The sequence below is a fragment of the Pyrgilauda ruficollis genome, unplaced genomic scaffold (assembly GCF_017590135.1).
Source record: "Pyrgilauda ruficollis isolate IOZ18807 unplaced genomic scaffold, ASM1759013v1 scaffold67, whole genome shotgun sequence".
In the NCBI taxonomy this organism is placed as follows: Eukaryota; Metazoa; Chordata; class Aves; order Passeriformes; family Passeridae; genus Pyrgilauda; species Pyrgilauda ruficollis.
Genome location: NW_024528488.1, coordinates 397,209 through 411,755, shown reverse-complemented (window position 1 = coordinate 411,755; position 14,547 = coordinate 397,209). Strand labels below are relative to the sequence as shown.

The 14,547-nt window shown below is 64.5% G+C and overlaps 1 protein-coding gene and 1 long non-coding RNA gene across 2 annotated transcripts; one reads left to right on the top strand and one right to left on the bottom strand.

Moving 5' to 3' along the window:
- Positions 1 to 35: 35 nt before the first annotated feature.
- On the bottom strand, positions 36 to 6,123 carry XPNPEP2 (X-prolyl aminopeptidase 2). The gene is made up of 21 exons (XM_041484559.1): positions 5,916 to 6,123; positions 5,107 to 5,180; positions 4,907 to 5,017; positions 4,765 to 4,828; positions 4,482 to 4,586; positions 4,274 to 4,360; positions 4,028 to 4,174; positions 3,832 to 3,933; positions 3,642 to 3,723; positions 3,064 to 3,259; positions 2,844 to 2,933; positions 2,632 to 2,741; positions 2,468 to 2,545; positions 2,310 to 2,381; positions 2,145 to 2,205; positions 1,890 to 1,959; positions 1,672 to 1,776; positions 1,230 to 1,289; positions 975 to 1,051; positions 759 to 857; positions 36 to 489 (listed from the first exon to the last, which is right to left on the bottom strand). The coding sequence occupies exons 1-21, from the start codon at positions 5,971 to 5,973 to the stop codon at positions 289 to 291; spliced, it is 2,049 nt and encodes a 682-aa protein (XP_041340493.1). The 5' UTR covers positions 5,974 to 6,123; the 3' UTR covers positions 36 to 288.
- On the top strand, positions 3,100 to 11,095 carry LOC121362774. Its single transcript, XR_005956577.1, has 4 exons — positions 3,100 to 3,147; positions 3,778 to 4,000; positions 4,637 to 5,014; positions 11,026 to 11,095. It is a non-coding gene; the product is annotated as an uncharacterized LOC121362774 (long non-coding RNA).
- Positions 11,096 to 14,547: the final 3,452 nt, after the last annotated feature.

Genomic DNA, 14,547 nt, shown 5'->3' with positions numbered 1-14,547 from the left:
ATAATCTGCCCAAATCCATCTCCTCATTGTCGGCGTTGGCTTGGTCGCCTCAGGACTGGACAAGGTGGCACAAGCAGGGTCACAGGGGTGGGGTTGGGGGCCGGGCTCCAGCCCTAACTCGCCGGCGAGGCAACGCGCAGCGCATCGGGCACAGCAGGGCGCAGCAGGGCCCGCCTTGCTCATGTTTAATCACAGACGAGCAAATAGAATACACCAAAAAAAAAGGAAGTGAGGGCGGGGGAAGACCCGGCCGTGGTGGGAGGGGGTGGTAGAGCCACGGGTGCGGGATCAGGCCCCCAGCCGGCTGAGCAGCACCGAGAGCAGTGAGGCAAGGGCCAGCGTGCCCGCGGCGGCGGTGCCGGCGCTGCTCACCGGGAAGGGCTCGGTGCTCTCCTGCAGCCAGGCGTACGCCTCCTCCAGCCGCTGCCGCCGCAGCTCCGGCCCCACGTGTGCCCGGATCTTCTCGTAGTAGGAGTTCAGGTACCGGATCTGCAGCCAGACACCACGGGGAGCTGCCAGGGGTTGACCTGGGTGCCACCCCCTCCTTCCCCGTCCAGCCTGCCCCACACGCCGACCACTGGCCTCACCTGCAGAGCTCATTGCCCCTCTTCATCCATGCACCCATCCTTGCTCTGTCCTCATTTACCCACTCCAGCCTCATGCCATGATCCTGTTTTTTTTTCCTGCATCCACCCCCCAAGCCCCTGTGCTGACCTCGCATCCCTGCTCTGCTCCCCACCCCGAGCACACCCCCGTACCTGCTCTGGGGACAGGAGGCTGAGGTCGATGAGGTTGCGGTCATAGGGCACCAGGGACACCACCTCGAAGGTCAGAAAAGGCTTCTCCCCACTCTGGTGCTGCCACAGAGAGGTGTCATTGGGTGTCCCCTACCCCCTTGGAGTTGCCCTCACCCCTGACTCGATGCAGGCCCCCATGGTGTGCCACCCCTGTCACCCTGTCCCCCATCGCCCTACCTCAGTCTGTGCCTCCACCACGAGAGCGATGTCCTCAATACGGATCCCGAACTCTCCATCCCGGTAATACCCGGGCTCTGAGGGCCGGGAACAAGCCTGGTGAGCCCCCAGCCCCAGCGGCTCCCCTAGCCCACCCCAGTGGGGCTGGATCTGGCCCTTGAGTGGGGCTGAGAGCTGACACCCTGTCCCTGGTTGGGCTCTGTGCCCAGGGTTGTCCCGGAGAGCTGGGATGCCAGTTGGGGTGCTGGGACATACCAATGGAGGTGAACATGCCGGCCTCCAGTGGCACGTTGTTGGACTGGAAACCCACGGGCCCTGCAGGGACATGTGGTGGGTTAGAGCTCTGTGGATGGATGTGCTGCAGGGACACCCCAGCAAGGACCAAGGTGCCACACCAGAGAGAACCACGGGACCAAACCAAGGACACCCCAGCAAGGACCACAGAGCCACCAAGGCAAGGACTATGGGGCCACCATGGCAAGGACCACCGCAAGGACAAGGATCATCCCAGTAAGGACCTTGGGACCACCTCAGCAAGGATCATGAGGCCACGCTGGCAAAGACCGCAAGATGTTGCAAGTAGGGATTTCCCTGCCCCTTATAGAGGCTCTGCTGGAAGGCCCCAGTGAGCTCCTGTCCTCATCCCTGTCCCCAGAGCTCAGTCCACATGCCCAGCACCAGTGCTGGTGGCACCTACACTCATGGACTGAGAGGAAGTTGCCAATGCCGTGGCCGGTCCCATGGCCATAGTTGAGTCCAACATGCCAGAGTGCCCGGCGGGCGAAGGACTCCACCGTTCTCCCTGGGGAATGAAAAGGTGAGATGGGGGCCAAGGAGCCCATGGGGCTCCGCCGTGCCTTCCTGCTTCCTGTGCCAGGGGTTCTGTGCAGGGCCAATGCTGGGTTTGGCACCCACCTGCTGTGTTGGATGGGAAGATGAGGCGGGAGAGGTCAATGTTGCCCATCAGCACGCGGGTGTAGGCTTCCTGTACAGCATGGCAGGGGGTGAGTGTGGTGGTACCCAGAAACCCACCCCTGCACATCCAGCCCTGGCCAGGACCTGATGCTGGGTACCATAGGGAGTGCTGGGTGGTGCAGGGGGGTGCTGGGCATCTCAGGGTTACCCTGGGAAGTGCAGGGGGGTGTTGGCTGACACGGGAGGGGCTGGTACCTTCTGGAGCGGGGTGGGCTCACCCCAGTGCACTGTGCGAGTGATGTCTGTTGTCCCATCCCTGCAAAGGGGGATCGTGAATGGGGCTGATGCAGCCCCAGCACTGGCTTTGGGGGCCCCTGGATGTGGGGCTGTGGTGGGGGGTCTCTGTTCAAAGCTACGCACAGATATTGCCCTCCGGTGTCAAAGAGATACATCTCTCTCGCAGACAGTGTCCGGCTGCTCCCGTTGGAGGGGCTGCGAGGGGAGGTGGGTCAGAGTCCCCTCCCAGCTGCCCATTGCCCACCGCCCCCTGCCCACTGCCCACTGCTGCCCAGCCATGCCTGTAGTGAGCCAGCGCTGCGTTGAGCCCGCTGGCCGAGATGGACTGGAAGCTGGGCCCACGGCTGTGCTCCTGGGCCCTGGAAGGCAGCAGGGAGAAAGGGAGGTGCTGAGGGTCCCCGGCTGCCATTCCCTGGGCAGGGCAGGCCGGGGGGGCAGCACTGACCAGCGAAATGCATCGATCTGCTGAGCCCCTGAAAACTCGTCCACCTGCCCCTGCGGGACTGTCTTCTCCAGCCACAGCAGGTACTGGATGACGGCCACCGCATCCCGGACCTGGGGGTACCCGGTGACAGCGGGGAGGGAGCATCAGCACCCTGCTTCCTCCGGTCACCCCCACGTTCTGCAGGGGACTGTGGGGAGGGGGACAGCCCTTACGTGGGCAGCTCGCAGCATCTCCTGCTCGTGGGTGTTTTTCACAGCCTTGGCCATCATCACAGGCGAGTAGCTCTCCTCTAGCAGCTTCTCCTGTGAGAGCAGGCAGAAAGTGACACAACTACCTGTCCCCTCAGGTGCCGGGTGCGGCCACAATGCGGTGAAATGGGGCCGTCCCCAGCCTGCAGGATCCACATGCCCCATGGCCAGGTTCGGTGCCCACCTGGGGGATGATGGAGTAGAGGCCATAGGTGGTGTACTCGGTGCCCAGCCACACGGTGACGTTGCCCTGGGCGTAGCAGAGCAGGTGGGCGCTCACCTGCCCGTACTCCTGCAGCTCCACGCACAGCGGCCCCGGGCAGCCCGAGCGCAGGGACTCCCGCGCCGCCACCGAGAGCCGGGACTCCTCCACGAACAGGCTGGGGAGGGAGTGGGATGGGGCGGGCACAGACGTGGTGGTCACCTGCTGCCTTTGGTCCCCCCACGTCCGGCCACACCAGCAGAAAGGAGGGACCTGGGGGGCTGTGAGGGGATGCTGGGCTGGGAGTGGGAGAAACTCAGGCTGTGAGGAAAGGGAGTGTGCCGTGCCCTGGAGTGGGCTGACAGCAGGGGGACAGATTGGGAAAGATGTGTGGCTCAGAAGGACAGTCAGTGGGGCTGGGCATGGCAGGATGGAGTGGCTTTGGGGATAAGGGGCTGAGAGGAGGGTCCCATGGGGGCTGGCTCAGGAAAGGAAGGCTGGAAGGGGGGTGGGTGGTGACCCCCCTCCAAGCCCTGTGCCCACAGGGATGTGCTGCCCACCTTATGGTTGTGTTGGTCAGGAGGGTGTAGGAGTAGAAGACAGGGTTGTAGGGGATGTCATCTCCACGGAGGTTGAAGAGCCCTGCCAGGAACGAGACCTCTGCACCCATGACTGACACCGCCCTCCCACCCCCAGGGTTCAATCCCGTGGCCCCTGCCGTGATCCCAGCACGGCACCGTGGCTGCTTACAGGCTGTCTCCTCCAGCCCCGACAGCAGCACGGCTGTGGGGCGCCGCACGTGCTGCTCCATCTGCTGCCGGATCCCAGCCACCTTCTCCTGCCAGCTGCTCCCTGCCGGTCGGGAAAGTGGTCGGCTCAGTGCAGGGACCACCGCGGCCCCAGGCTGGGGGTGCTGTGGGTGAGCTGCGGGAGGCTGGGGTCAGACCTGTGAACTCTGCTGGGAGGCTGTAGATCTCACTGGAGGAGGGAAGGGGTCTCTGGTCACCCCATGCCTGATCCACAAGGTTGGTCTCGAGGGGGAGCAGGGTCCGGCCGGAGCCGTGCAGAGCCTGGCTGTAGCTGTTCCAGGTGTCTGGGGGGTGAGCAGCCCGCAGGTTTGGGCTCCTGGTAAATTCACACCCAGGGGCTGCCCTCCCGTGGGCAGGGTGACCCACGTGTCAGCCAGCCCTACCGATGGAGAAGAGGAAGGGGTCCAAACTGACGGTCCCCTCCTCAGGAACCTTCTTCAAGATCCACATCCCAATGGACTCGATCGAGGCTGCAGGAGAGAGCTGGGTGGCACCGCGAATTTGCGCTGAGCCCAGAGGAGGCTGTGGCAGGGGCTGGGGGGTCCCTGGAAGCGGGGAGACTCAGAAGCCCCCCATCCTGCCCCCACTGACTTGTCCTCTGCAGCTCCCAGTTGCAGTCCAGCTCCCGCTCCGCCTGGGTCCAGTAGCGGCTGTCAGTCCACAGGGCAGCCTTGTCCTGCGTCACCACAGCGGTGCCTGGGACAGGGGTGGGGGCTTAGGGCTCACTACTTTCTCTCTCCCTGCAGCCGGCAGGGACCCCCAGCGGCTCTCAGGGAGTGAGACCATGCCGTGAGCACGGATCCCCAGCGATGAAGACCAGCAGGCAGGAGCCAGCCCCCGAGCAGCGGCCCCAGGATTTGGGGGGTGTGCTCACCTGCGGAGCCGGAGAAACCAGTGAGCCAGCCCAGCCGGGCGTCCCGTTCGGAGATGTACTCGCTCTGGAGCCGGGATGGAGCCATGAGAGGTGGCTGTGGGCAAGGAGCGGGTCCCCGGGGTGCGGGGGACTCCCACCTTACCATGTGGGCATCCGTGGAGGGCACGATGTAGGCGTGGACGCCGTGGGTCTGCATGATGCCCCGCAGCACAGCCAGACGCGCCGTCGTGTTGGTGGCCGTCGGTGGCAGGTACTGGTGGCACAGGGAGACGTGCTGGGACTGGGGGGGGACCCTATGCCGGGGGTCTCAGGAAAAGGGAGGGGGAGCAAGACGGGGCTCACCGGCGGGTCCGCGGAGCAATCCCGGATGTCATTCCTGGTGGAAGGAGCCTGTGGCGCCCATCCTGAAGCACAGCCTGTGGGCACGGCGGCACCCGGGAGCCTCAGGCTGCAGCCTGGGGGCTTGCTGGACCTCTGCTCCAGCCCGGAACTGCACCAGGCAACTGTGACCCTCGTCCCCAGCCCCAAACACCAGCCAGCCAAGCTTGGGGCTTTTTGCAAAACTCAGTGGTTTTAGCCCCAGGAACAGTGGATGAAAAACAACGTCATCCCCTGGTTCAAGAGAAGATAAATCTGCCTGGGATCATCACGGGGAGCAGCTGGTGCCCAGCAAAGAGCACGGAGGGGCTGGCAGGAGCCCGCCTGGAGCATCCCAGCACTGGGGCTGCAGAAGGAACTGGCTGACGGTGGGGCCATGTCCAGCTGGACCTGACCTCTCCCCAGGGCTGCTTGGCACAGGGTCCCACCAGCGCTCCCTGGGCTCTCCATCACCAACTGGCACCTAGCCTCTCACTTTGGGCCAAAGGCACACAGCTTGGGTTAGTGGACAATGCATGAGGGGGTCTTCCTCAGCATGAGGGGCTTTGGGTAGCAGGTGTCTGCACCCTGGGGGTCTGCTTCTTACCTGTCACCTGCCCCGGGCCCGCCCCTGAGGCAGCCGGGCAGGGTGAGCCCCGCGACACAGTCTGGCTCCTACCCCGGTGTGCCCCACCTTTGCTTCACGCAGAGCTGTGGCTGGGGCATCCCACGTTCTCCACATGTGGCTCCTGGGGGACCCCAGTTGTGCCGTCCCACCCCAGCGCCCCGCGCACCTTCTGCCGTGCCGCGGAGCAGGAGCGCCCAGGCTGCGATCCAGAGCGGGGGGCACATGGCTGCCCCGGCCAGCCGCGACGGGCACCAAGTGCGCGACAGGTCTCTCCTCCTGTGCCTTTGCCCCAGGGGCAGAGGGATGCGGAATGGGAGGGACGAGGTCTCAGCAGATACAGGGCGTGGGGGCCAGGGTTGTTGTCCCTTTGAAAAGTGAATTCCACTGCTAAATAAAAGCAAACAGCAAAATCAGCACAAAGTCCAAAGATCCTGCAGGAGCAGAAGTGGGAGCGTGCCAGCTAAGCCTGGCACCACCTAATGGCCAGGGAGAGGTCAGGGAAAGGCTTTGCTCCCTGAGGAACCCCTGTGTTTTGGATCTATGGAGAGCTGACATGGGATCTCTGGGGTGAGGGCCAGATGTCCCCCAAGCCAATCAGCCCCCGAAGCCATCCCTCCTCCTCCACAGGACATGGAGCCATGCAGGTGGGCACGAGCCCCTGTTCAGTGCCCGTGACCAGCAGCCTCTGCTGAGGCTGCACAGGGACCTGTGTTCCACGGGAGGATCCTGCTGGGATGTGCCCTTTGTCCCTCCAGGCCCATCAGCTCCGCACCTCCTTGCATCTGCCTTGCTAAAACCTCATTATCTCTATCTTAAGGAGCCTTGGCCCCGAGGCCTGTCACTTTGATTGCACAGGTAATTCCTCCAGCAGCTTTAATGACTCTGGCTGTCTGCTGGGAGAGGGGCAGACCTGCTGCCACAGGCATTGGAGGTGTCCGTCCCTGGCATGGACACAGATCTCCAGGGATGAATGCACGTCCCCACCCAGGACAGGTCAGGGGTCGTACATTGGTTGGGTCTGGAAAGGACATCAGAGATCCCCTTGTTTGACCCTCTGCCATAGGCAGAGACAGCTTCCACTATTCCAGGTGCCTCCAAGCCCCTTCCAGCCTGGCCTTGGACACTTCCAGGGATGGGGCAGCCACAGCTGTTCTGGGCAACCTCTGCTGGGGCCTCCCCGCCTTCATAGGGAAGATTTTCCTCTGTCTATGTAATCCACACCAACTCTCTTTAATTTAAAACCACCCTGCCTTAATCTGTTGTAATGGGCCCTGCCAAAACATTTGTCCCCACAGATTCACATCCCCACCCTCCCAGAGCACTTCCTACAGGATCACTGCTTATCACAGCCCATGAAGGTCTTTGGGATGAGATCCCCTGTTCCTGGGCCTGGGGTCCCTGCAGCCCAGCTCTCACAGGCTCAGCTCAAGGCCAGACAAAGCTGGATTTGTGTGGGGACTATGAACTCTCCTAGCTGCTGCCTCTTCCCAGTGGCACTTCATGGCCTGTTGGGCACACAGGTGTTTACCCCTCTACCCTTGCAGTGACAGTCTGGCTGTGTCAGCACACCGACTGTCCAGCTGTGTCACTGAACTCTCTGGCTGTGTCACTGTTCTGACTGTCCAGCTGTGTCCTCTCAGGGACAGTTCTGCTGTGTCCCCACACTGTTTGGTGTGTCCACGCCTGCCTGTCCAGCAGTGTCACCATTCCACCCGCCGTGACACCGCTCCGACTGTCCGGCTGTGGCACTGGGACCCTGCTCACCACGAGGTGGCACCAGGGCTGCGCCGTGGAGCCGCAGACCCCTGTCCCGTGTCCCACTGTCCTGTGTCTTGTCCCTAACCAACCTGCAGCTCCGGCAGCAGCAGAGCCGGGGGGACCCCGGGCCATCCGCTCCGTCCGGCTGAGCCCTGGAACGCTCATGTCATGAACGCTCTCGGGCTGCCTGTGCCGGGCATCACCCGCTGGTCCCCCCCTGTGAGAGGAGCCCAGGAAGGGGCAGGGCGGGATCCCCATCAGGGGCAAGACAGAGACAGGTGGGAGAGGGACACCAAAGCTGCTGCGATTGTTACGCAGCTTCCCAAGGACGCGGTTCGGTGCCGTGGGTACAGTCAGACAGCACTTTGCTGCCATCCCGTTCATTAGTGAGACGCGTTAATGGGGCTTCGTCCTCCCTGCCTGGTTCCTGCCGGGGCCGGGGGCTGCACTCCTCAGCCCAGGGCTGCACCCCACTCCCAGGGGGTCCCCACGGCAAGGGGGATCCTCACCCCCTTTACTCCTGCCCTTTGAGCTCCACCCTGCAGTGCCCTCACCCGGGATGCCATCACCCGCAATGGCAGCCCCCTCCTCGCCCGGCTCGGGGGTGGCACGGGCCGTCCCCGGGGACCCCGGGCCGCGTGTCGCTCCGAGCCAGCGTCAACAGGACGAAGCTCCTTGGCCGCCGTGCGTCCGGTGGGGCCCGTCCCTCCCGCGGGAGGTTTCCTCGAAGACGAGCCGGAGGAAGGCTTTGGGGGGACATCCTCCCTTTGTGGGCTATTGTTGGCCTTCCGTCACCTGCAGGGGCCGCGGGGTGACTCAGGCCGGGGAGACGCGCCCGGCAAACAGGACGCGGGGAGGGCGAGCGGCCGCAGGAATGCGGAAGCCGCTGGTGGCACCGGGATGCTGCCAGGATCCCTGAGGGTGCCCTGGCAGGCTGGGTGTGCCCAAGGGCGGGCTGGGGCGTCCTCCCTGCACCGCAGAGCTGGGCAGCTGGGTTGCAGGGATGAGGCTACAGCTCCTGCTCCCCCTGAAGAAGCACTTTGGGGGTGCACAGCACTGGCAGGGGGTGCTGACCCCACATTGGACCAGAAGCGGGGCCTGCAGGAGAGCCTGGCTGGGGCGAGAAGCTTCAGCCAACAGGGCTGGAACAGGTTCAGGGGATGTGCCCCTCCCGCGGTACCACAGACATGTGTGGGGCTGGGACATGATACCCACACAACGGGTACAGCCTCTCCTCACATCCCCCCACTCCTCCTGTAGCCCCTCCTAGAGTCCCCCCTCACAACCCAATGCATCACCAGCCCCTCCTAGAGCTGCCCCATACACCCACCCCCCTACAACTCCTCCTTCAGTCCCCCCATATGCCCTTCTTTGCCCCCACACCCTGTCTGGGCCACCCCCTGTCCCCTCACCCTGCTGGCAAGGGCTCTCTCAGGGTGCAGTTTTAGTTGTGATCCACCTTTTTGAGGGTCGATGACACCCACCTTTGTGGAGGCTCACCCTGGCCAGGTGCCCCCAAAGCTACTGCATCACTGCCTCCTCAACTGAGCAGGGAGGGAAAATACAAAGAAAAGATTGAGATAAGGACCAGTACATCACCAGATGCAGGCATGGGTAAAACAGACTCAGTTTGGGGAAATTAATGGAATTTCATAAAATCATGGAATAATGGAATGGTTTGGGTTAGAAGCGACCTTAAAGCCCATCTTGCTCCAAGCTCCTGTCTTGGGCAGGGACACGTTCCACTATCCCAGGTAGCTCAAAGCCCTGTCCAACCTGGCCTTGGACACTTCCAGGGATCCAGGGGCAGCCACAGCTGCTCTGGGCAACCTGTGGCAGGGCCTCACCCCCTCACAGCCATGAATTTCTTCCTAATATCTGATTTAAATCTCCCCTTTTATATATTTATCACCAATCAAATCAGAGCAGGGTAATGAGAAAAACTCCCAAACCTTAACCCCTTTTCCCACCTCTCCCTTCCTCTTGGGTCCAAAGTCATTCCTGATTTCTCTCCCTTCTCCCCTCTGCAATGTGGGCTGTGGGCAATTCACCACACACTGACCCCTCTGCAGACACTGCCTGGCTGGGGGGGCTGGAGGGGACGGTGGGCGGGCAGGACAGGCCCCTGCCCCCTTGGGTGCCAGGGGAAGGGGGGCACTGGGAGGGGTTGCGTGTGCCAGGTGAAGTGGAGGGTCCCAGAATCTGAGGATCAGGCTGGGACGGGGGTCCCAGGACGAGAGCGGAAGGGGACATGCTGGATCCAGGCTGTGCAGGGGTCCCACGCCAAGGTGGATGCAGTGTTAGGATCTGGGTGGGGGGGTCCCAGCACCATGCAGGGTAGGGAGTCCTGGACTAGGCTGGGCAGAGGCCGGGCTAGGCTGGGAGCGGGTCCCAGATTCGGGCTGGATGGGAGCCCCTGGACAAGCTGGGGTGGTCTCAGAGGGCTGGGGACGCGATGAGGGGACTGCGGGCGGGGAATCCCCCGGAGGATGTGCCGGGAGGAGATCAGGCAGCAAACCGGGATCGGGGGGAACCCGCTGAGGTGTCCCAGCGGCGGGGCGGGGCAGGGCGGGGGGCGGACACCTCCCCCCCATCCCGGGGGCCAGATGACGGGAGGCGGCGGGGCCGGGCCGGGCTCTCACCGCCTACAAATGCGGCTCCCTCGGCGGCCGCCCCCGCCGCCCCCCGCCGCCCCCCGCCATGGCCGCGCCGCGCCGGCTCCTGGCCCCGCTGCTGCTGCTGCTGCTGCTGCTCGGGCTCGTCCTGGCCGCCCCCGGTGAGAGCGGAACACCCGCGGGGAGCCCACGCCAGTAGCGGGGGATGAAGGGAGGGAGTGAGGAAAGAGGGGACCGCGGGGACCGCGCCGGGGTGGCCGCGGGCTGGGGGGCGCAGGGATCCGCTGCCGCTGGGCTGGGGAAAGACAAAGCGCTTTCTTTGGAGCCAAAAAACCCCCGGTCCCCGTGGGAGCGGGAGCGTCCCGAGCCGCGGTGACAGCCCCGGACATCGCCGGGTCCCGCAACCGGACCCACGCGGGGCACGGCCCCGGCCCCGGCTGCCAACAGACCCCGCGGGGGCGCCGGGACAGGAGCTGGGACCAAAGCATCCCCGCCAGGCACCCAGGGGAGCAGAGCATCCCGGCTCCAGGGCCCCGAGGGAACGGAACCACTGCTCGGAGTGCCGGCACCAGGCACGACGGGGATGCGAGAACCGGCTCGGGGTGAAGGGCTGAGTGTCTCGGTGGCTCAGAGAAGGGGGTGGCTGTGCGGAGGGCTGGGGCCGAAAGCAGCGGCTGAGCAGCCGCATGTCCCGCGCTGCGGCTGGTGGCCGTGGCCGCACGAGGTGGCCATGGATGGCACAGGTGGCCGGGCCGTGCCGGCACAGGAAGCGCTTGGCAGCGACGGCTCTTGTTGGGGACAATCCAGGAAACCGGCCGGCCCAGGGCCAGGCAGCCCCACGGTACTGCTGTCCCTGTCCTGCGTGGGGGGACACGTGGCTAACGCTGTTCCTGATCTCCTCAGGGCCGCTGGGGAAGGCGCCGGACGGGAAGGATGCCCAGGGTGGTCTCACCCGAAGGCTGGTGCGGCCGCGGGGGGCACGGCGTGGGACCGGCCAGCGGCCCGGGGGCTGGCGGAGGTACCGGCGGCCCCGGCCCCGGCTCTCCCACAAGGGGCCCATGCCATTCTGAGCCAGGTGAGATGCAGTGGGGCACGGGAGATGCAGGGAAACGTGTGACAGTGTCGTGAGGAAACTCGTATGTACTTGGGCTTGCTCTCGTTGCAGGGGCACCACCAGCCTTCCGCGGACACGGCTTCCATTGCTCGCGCCCCGTTCTCGCCCGATCCGCTCATCGTCCGGCCCTGAGCCTGGGGTCCCCCCTGTAAGGCCTCGGACGGCCCCACCTTCTCCCGGCAGTTGTCCGTGGTGCCATGTCTGGCACTGTGGCCTCTCCTCACTGCCTCGTATGGCTGGCTGGATGGGGGTTGCCCACAGAGGGGCCAGGGTTGCCACGATGCCCTGGTGGGCATGGGACGACTGGCTCGGGCATCGGCCCGCTGGGACCACGGGCTTTGTGCAAAGCACTTTGTCAGGCAGAGCAGCTTCTCCTCAGGGGTCTCTGAGCTCTCTCGGGGTCCTGCCCCAGCCCTGTCTGTCACCCTTATGCCAGGGGGAGCACACAGCTTGTCCTGGGTCTATTTATTCCCATGGTGCTCATCCCACACCCTGAGTGAGTTGCCCTCCCTTTCCCACTGGGAGACCCACCTCGTGGTGGAGTGGGGTGCCCACCCAGGACACACTGTGGGGCCCTGGGCCCCTCTGCTTCATGCCATGGGACAGCAGGAATGGGGGGCACTGGGGTCTCTGTCAAGCTCTGCCATGCACCAAAGGAGCGGCCCTGGCACTGAGCTGGGCCCTGATGATTGTCTTCTGTGTCTGTAAAGATTTATTCCATGTAAATACATCTTTATAATAAAGAGTTATGATTATTAACTCAGGAAATGCTGATTTCTGGAAGGGCAGGTAGGGGCTGCTCTCCTGCTGGTGCAGAGGGATCTGAGGTCAAGGACCCATATGGGTGACAGGAGGGTCAAGGCTTAGAGGACTGAGGATCCTTGTAGGATCCTGCAGGTGGGGAGGAGGGGCTGAGCCCTGCAAAGGGCTGGGACTCCACGGAACGGGACACCCCCAGCCACGGCTGGGACGCTGGGAGAGGGGGTGCCCATGCGGGGCCTCCTGATTTCTGGAAGGGCAGGTAGGGGCTGCTCTCCTGCTGGTGCAGAGGGATCTGAGGTCCCTCTGCTTCCTCCTGGGGCTGTCTATAGACACTGGGGGTCATGGCTGGGACCGTGGCAGCCCCTTTCCCAGCCCATTGCTGGCAGAGAAGGTGCTCAGCAAGGAGTGAAGCCGTGTGCTGAGCCTGTGGAATTGGCAAGGAGGGTGGGAAAACACAGGTCAGAGGGGCTGGGAGATGGAGAAGGGGATGCTGGAAGGGCACAGGGATGCTGGTCCTCCTGGGCATCCCTGTCCCTTGTGTTCAGTCACTGCTATCCCTGGCATCCCTGTTTCTGGTGTCCCTGTCCCTGGTATCCCTGGCATCCCTCTGCTACGTGTCCCCACCCCATGGGGCTGGGTGTGAGCAGGACCCATATGGGTGACAGGAGGGTCAAGGCTTAGAGGACTGAGGATCCTTGTAGGATCCTGCAGGTGGGGAGGAGGGGCTGAGCCCTGCAAAGGGCTGGGACTCCACGGAACGGGACACCCCCAGCCACGGCTGGGACGCTGGGAGAGGGGGTGCCCATGCGGGGCCTCCAAACCCCTCACTGTTTGCAGGGGGCTGCCCACGTTCCGGGCGTGGGGCTGCGGGCAGGGGTCGGCAGTGCCGGCGGGGAGGGGGTTAAGGAGCTGCGGAGGAGCGGAAGGGCTGCAGCTGCGGGCTGGGGAAGCGCCGGGACCCAGCTGGCCTCCATTAGCTCATCCGCCGGGACCGGGAGGGATGCGCTGCCCGGCCCCGCGCCAGCGCTCCGGCCGCGTGGCCACCGCGCCCGCCGCACGACCCGCGAACCCCGCCACCCGCGGGGCGCTGCGAGCCACTGCTGCCCCGCGTCCCCGCTGCCAGCTGCCCTGAGAGACCCTGCCACCCCCACCCGGCTTCACGGCCACCCCAGGAGTCACTGCCAGTGCCCCCATGATGGTCTGGGTGGGCGGGCAAAGGTTGCCCACCCACTGCTCAGTCCTGTCCCAGCCCCCATGCCCAGTTTTCCAGACCCAGCAGCCTCGCAGAGCTGAAGTGGAGCAGGACATGGTGCCCCAGCCACAGCCCCCTCCAGCTACCCCCAGCTCCAGCTCTGGGATGTTGGAGGGTTACTGCTCCTCCACTGCCAGCCTACAGTGCTGCTGCTGCTGGTTTGAACTGGGAGAGCTCTCCCCTTGCACTTCAAACCGCGTCTCAATGCCCGCGGTCTGCCTCCCCAGCTGCAGCAGCAGCCACCTTGCCCAAGAGATTTGGTGAGGTACCTGCTGCAGCACTAGCAGTGGGGGGCCTGGCAGACCCCCGGAGCACTGCTGTGGCCGTGGCAGCAAGGCACTGATGTCCCACGTGCCCCAGGAATCGCCCAGCCCCAAGTGCTTGGGCTGCAGCCAGGGGCTGCACAGCTGAGCCCTGACCCCAGCCCTCCTGCACCAGCCTGAAAGGAGGAGGCCAGGGAGGACCTCCTGGCTGGGCTGTGGCCAGCCTGGAAGGAGGAAAAGGCTTCTGGGCTGGGAGACCTAAGGAATCTCTGGCTCTTCCTGGCCTGGCCGGCTGCCCACAGGCAGGTGGGAGCTGCTGAGCTCGGCCATGCTCCCTGTACCTCGTGTGCCACAGCAGTGCCAGAGCTCCTGTACTGCAACAGGAGGTGGGGCAGAGTGGGCAGCAGGCACAGGGGCAGTGCTAGGGACATGGGCAGAGGGGCACGGGGCAGTCCTGTCCCACTTGCTGTGCAAGCAGGGTCTGTCCTGGCAGGGCAAGGATGGGGTCTGCCAGGTCCAGCTCACCGAGCACAGAAAGAGGGATGCCAGGGGCACGGGGAGAGGGCTGAGCAGACACAGGAGCTCTGCAGTCCTTGGAGACCTTTGGCTGTGCCCAGGGGGGACAGGGAGAGCTCACTGCCCACCTAGGGCTGGCAAGGGATGTTCAGTGTGACCGTGGGACACTGCCAACTAGCCCCTCCAGCACCACCACCTGGGTACCACCAGCATCCCTCAGTGCCCATGGTCAAGGTGGGCTGATGCATTAATGAGACCCCCAGAGCTGCACCCCAACAGCCTCCATGGTCCCCCGCAAGGATCCCTGCGCCCTCCCAAGGAGGAGGATGGGCAGGCCCATGTCCCATCCCCAGGGAGCATCAGAGCTCCCCTCTTGCTCCGGCATTTCCGCCGGCAGTGGCAGGAATGTGGTGGCCGCGGGAACAATGCCGGCACCTAGCACTGGTCACCTCCGTGACAGCACTGGAGCAGCTGCCCAGGCACAGCCCTGCTCCCAAGGAGCCGGCAGGAAGCAGATG

Excerpts from the sequence above, each read along its gene's own strand:
- XPNPEP2 (XM_041484559.1), bottom strand. The coding sequence starts at position 5,973 with ATGTGCCCCCCGCTCTGGATCGCAGCCTGGGCGCTCCTGCTCCGCGGC. Across the intron at positions 2,206-2,309 it reads GACACCGGAGGGCAATATCT|GGATGGGACAACAGACATCA; the intron begins GTGCGTAGCTTT and ends CCCCCTTTGCAG. Across the intron at positions 858-974 it reads TGGTGGAGGCACAGACTGAG|CACCAGAGTGGGGAGAAGCC; the intron begins GTAGGGCGATGG and ends TCTCTGTGGCAG.